The sequence below is a fragment of the Ornithodoros turicata genome, unplaced genomic scaffold (genome assembly GCF_037126465.1).
Source record: "Ornithodoros turicata isolate Travis unplaced genomic scaffold, ASM3712646v1 ctg00000907.1, whole genome shotgun sequence".
NCBI classification, from domain to species: domain Eukaryota; kingdom Metazoa; phylum Arthropoda; class Arachnida; order Ixodida; family Argasidae; genus Ornithodoros; species Ornithodoros turicata.
The window spans coordinates 160,757-164,036 of NW_026999414.1; the positions used below are offsets into that span (position 1 = coordinate 160,757).

The 3,280-nt window shown below is 49.1% G+C and overlaps 1 protein-coding gene across 1 annotated transcript; it reads left to right on the forward strand.

Annotated features, from left to right (window-relative positions):
- The first annotated feature begins 907 nt into the window (after positions 1 to 907).
- Positions 908 to 2,296, forward strand: LOC135375605 (uncharacterized protein K02A2.6-like). The gene has a single exon (XM_064608279.1). The coding sequence runs from the start codon at positions 908 to 910 to the stop codon at positions 2,294 to 2,296; it is 1,389 nt and encodes a 462-aa protein (XP_064464349.1).
- Positions 2,297 to 3,280: the final 984 nt, after the last annotated feature.

Genomic DNA, 3,280 nt, shown 5'->3' on the forward strand with positions numbered 1-3,280 from the left:
AGCTGGCGGGAGCAAAAATTTTCTCCACGCTGGACGCATCGTCGGGATTCTGGCAGATTCCTCTCGATGAGGACAGCTCGAGAATATGCACCATGAGCACACCATATGGGCGGTACCGTTTCACACGAATGCCTTTCGGGATTTGTACCGCGCCTGAAGTCTTCCAGAAGGCCATGAATGATGTACTGGAAGGCCTCCCTCATGTTCAAGTCGTGATGGATGATATCCTGGTGTGGGGTACCGACAAGGAAGACCACGACCAAAACTTGCAACGTCTGCTCCAAAGATGCAGAGAAGTCAACCTGAAGTTAAATCTGAAGAAATGTCAGTTTTCAAGAACTGAAGTTAAATACCTCGGACACATACTCACGACGGAAGGGTTGAAAGTCGACCCAAACCGGGTTGAAGACATCAGCGCCATCGCACCGCCGAAGAACGTACATGAGCTCCGAACGTTTTTAGGAATGATTACCTACGTTTCAAGCTTCATTCCGAGACTTTCTCACCACACATCAGAGCTCCGAGAGCTCCTTAAAAAAGGCAATGCATGGGTATGGACTGAAGTGCACCAAACTGCCTTCGAGCATTTAAAGGAAGCTCTCACCAAGACGCCAGTTCTGGCTTACTACCAGCCTGGAAAGCAAATCACTCTATCTGTAGACGCCAGCCAGTACGGCATGGGGGCCGTTGTGATGCAAGAAGGAAAACCCCTAGCCTATTCATCAAGATCCTTCACAGGGGCACAAGAAAAATATGCACAAATCGAAAAAGAAATGCTTGCGATTGTACATGGCTGCAAGAAATTTCACCACTACATATTCGGACAACACACAGTCGTGGTAGAAACTGACCGCCGCAGGCCATCTTCGCAAAATCTCTGCATGAGTGTCCTCAACGCCTACAGCGCATGAGACTTTGTTTGCAAGCCTACTCATTGGACGTAAGGTACAGACCTGGCAAAGAACAGCTTCTGCCAGACGGCCTGTCAAGATTTCCAACAACAGAAGTCATGGACGAAACGGACGAGATGCTTCAAGTAAACACCCTACAGGAACTTCCCATTGCAGAAAGGAGACTGCAACTCATAAGGGAAGCTACAAAAACAGATGAACAGCTGCAGCTTCTTTCCAAGTACGCAGACTCTGGTTGGCCTGTACATCGAGGGCAGGTTCCCAGCCTGGCAGTGGAATTTTGGCCTCACAGAGAAGATATCCACATGGAAGATGGCATTGTTCTGCGCTCGGACAGGGTCGTCATTCCGTTTTCGATGAGGAAGTCTGTTCTCAAGCACCTGCACGCCGCGCACGTCGGTAAGGAAAAGATGAAAAGAAGAGCAAGATGCACCGTGTTTTGGCCAAAGTTGAACGATGCCATCGACAAGGTCTGCGACAACTGCGCCGAGTGTCAAGCAAACAAGCCGAGGAACAAGAAAATGCCAATGTTGTCTCATGAGATCCCGAGGTTGCCATGGGAGCGTGTTGGGCTGGACCTGTTCGCACACGGCCACAAGATGTACATAGTCATGGTTGATTTTTATTCATTCTACTTCCAGGTTCAGGAACTACAAACTACAAACGCCCGCCAAATCAACAACTTCTGCATGAAAGTATTCGCCACCCATGGGCTGCCGGTAACTTTGGTGAGCGACAATGGTCCTCCGTTCAACAGCTATGAGTTCAAGCAGTTCTTGGAACACCTCCAGATTCGTCATATTACAGCTAGCCCCTACCATCCGAGAAGTAACGGCATGGCGGAGCGTGCCGTGCAAGAGGCCAAGAAGCTTCTTCGTAGGACATCGACGGCTGAGGAGTTTTATTACGCACTCTTGGAGTGGCGTAACAGTCCACGCGACAGTGTCTTGAAGTCTCCGGCACAACGGCTGATGAGTCGCCAAACCCGAACCTTGGTACCCTGCGCTACGGAGCACTACAAGCCTGTTGTGGTTCCACCGGACACCGTGAGAGAAAGACTCAGCGAGATACGTCAACAGCAAAAGAAATTCTACGACCGAGGAACACGGCCGCTCCCTGAAGTGGAAAAGGGGTCAAGAGTGACCATCTACGACACGAATAAGAAAACGTGGTCTCCAGCCATCGTCGTAGGACATGCAACCAGCCCAAGATCATATGACGTTTCCACCCAAGATGGAGTTACCAGGACGAGGACCAGGGAGCATCTCAGAATGCAAGCACCCATGGATCATGTGGAGGCGGAAGACTCATCGGCTGGAGAAGTGCCAGCACCCCCACGCAGAAGCACAAGGGCGAAGAAACAACCGAAACGCTACCCGGACTGATTTCTATTAGTGTCATTTTATACGTTTATTCTCACTTGGTTTCTTGTTTGAAGAAAGGGGGATGTCAGCAGAGTAATAGTGTGATAACGACGACGACGATGCCGGCAGTATTTAAGCCGTGGATGACGACAATAAAGTTGCTTTTTTTGGATTCAAGTCGCTGGCCGTGTATGACACGTTTCACAAAAATAATTCACGTTTATTGCAGTATCATGCTGCATGTGTGGGTTTCATCATGGCAATCCAGATAAGCTCCCGAGTGGCTGAGTTCCGCTTGAAATCATTTCCAACGTTGCTACTTCGGCTGCGACCAGTTGCAAGCTGGTATTTTGAACTGGGGCCAGTTAAAAATGGGACCAGCTGCAAACGGGTTTATTGAACAGGGACCAGTTCAAGCTGGGATTAGTTGCAACAACTGGTTTTGAACTGGTCCAGGCTCAAACTGGGACCAGCTCAAACTGTGTTATTGACTTTTCAAACGTTTGACGTTTCAAACTGGTCCCGGTTGGAAAATTTTTCATCTGGGATCATGCACGAAACGGTGCGCTGTACATCATATTTTGTCAGATTAGCCGTACCTCTTCAATCATGTCCATGCGGTACGTAAGCGTTACTGCTCGTAGAGTGATAGGCTTCGTTATCACAGCACATATAGGTAGGACACAAATACATATTTGTGACGATGACGTGGTGCTGAAATGAGAAGCACTACCCAGGAATCGCATTTTCCTACTCAGCGCGTGCATTTGAAGCGTTTACGCTTGCGTGCTCCGCCCGCTCACAGCGGATCGTTACGACGGAAATCGACAGACGCCCTTTTGAATGCCACTCACCGCAAGCAGTTGAGACATAAGAGCTAAAACTTTATTGAATGAACCAACGCAAGCGCTATCTGCCCGACAGAATCAGTTAAATGCGCGCGCTGTTGTGTAGATGCGCGCGGCTTCCAGCAAGTAAGCGGAGAGATAACTTATTGGAGGAATT

What these genes read in the sequence shown, in the direction of transcription:
- LOC135375605 (XM_064608279.1), top strand. Translation starts at nt 908, where the DNA reads ATGAGACTTTGTTTGCAAGCCTACTCATTGGACGTAAGGTACAGACCT.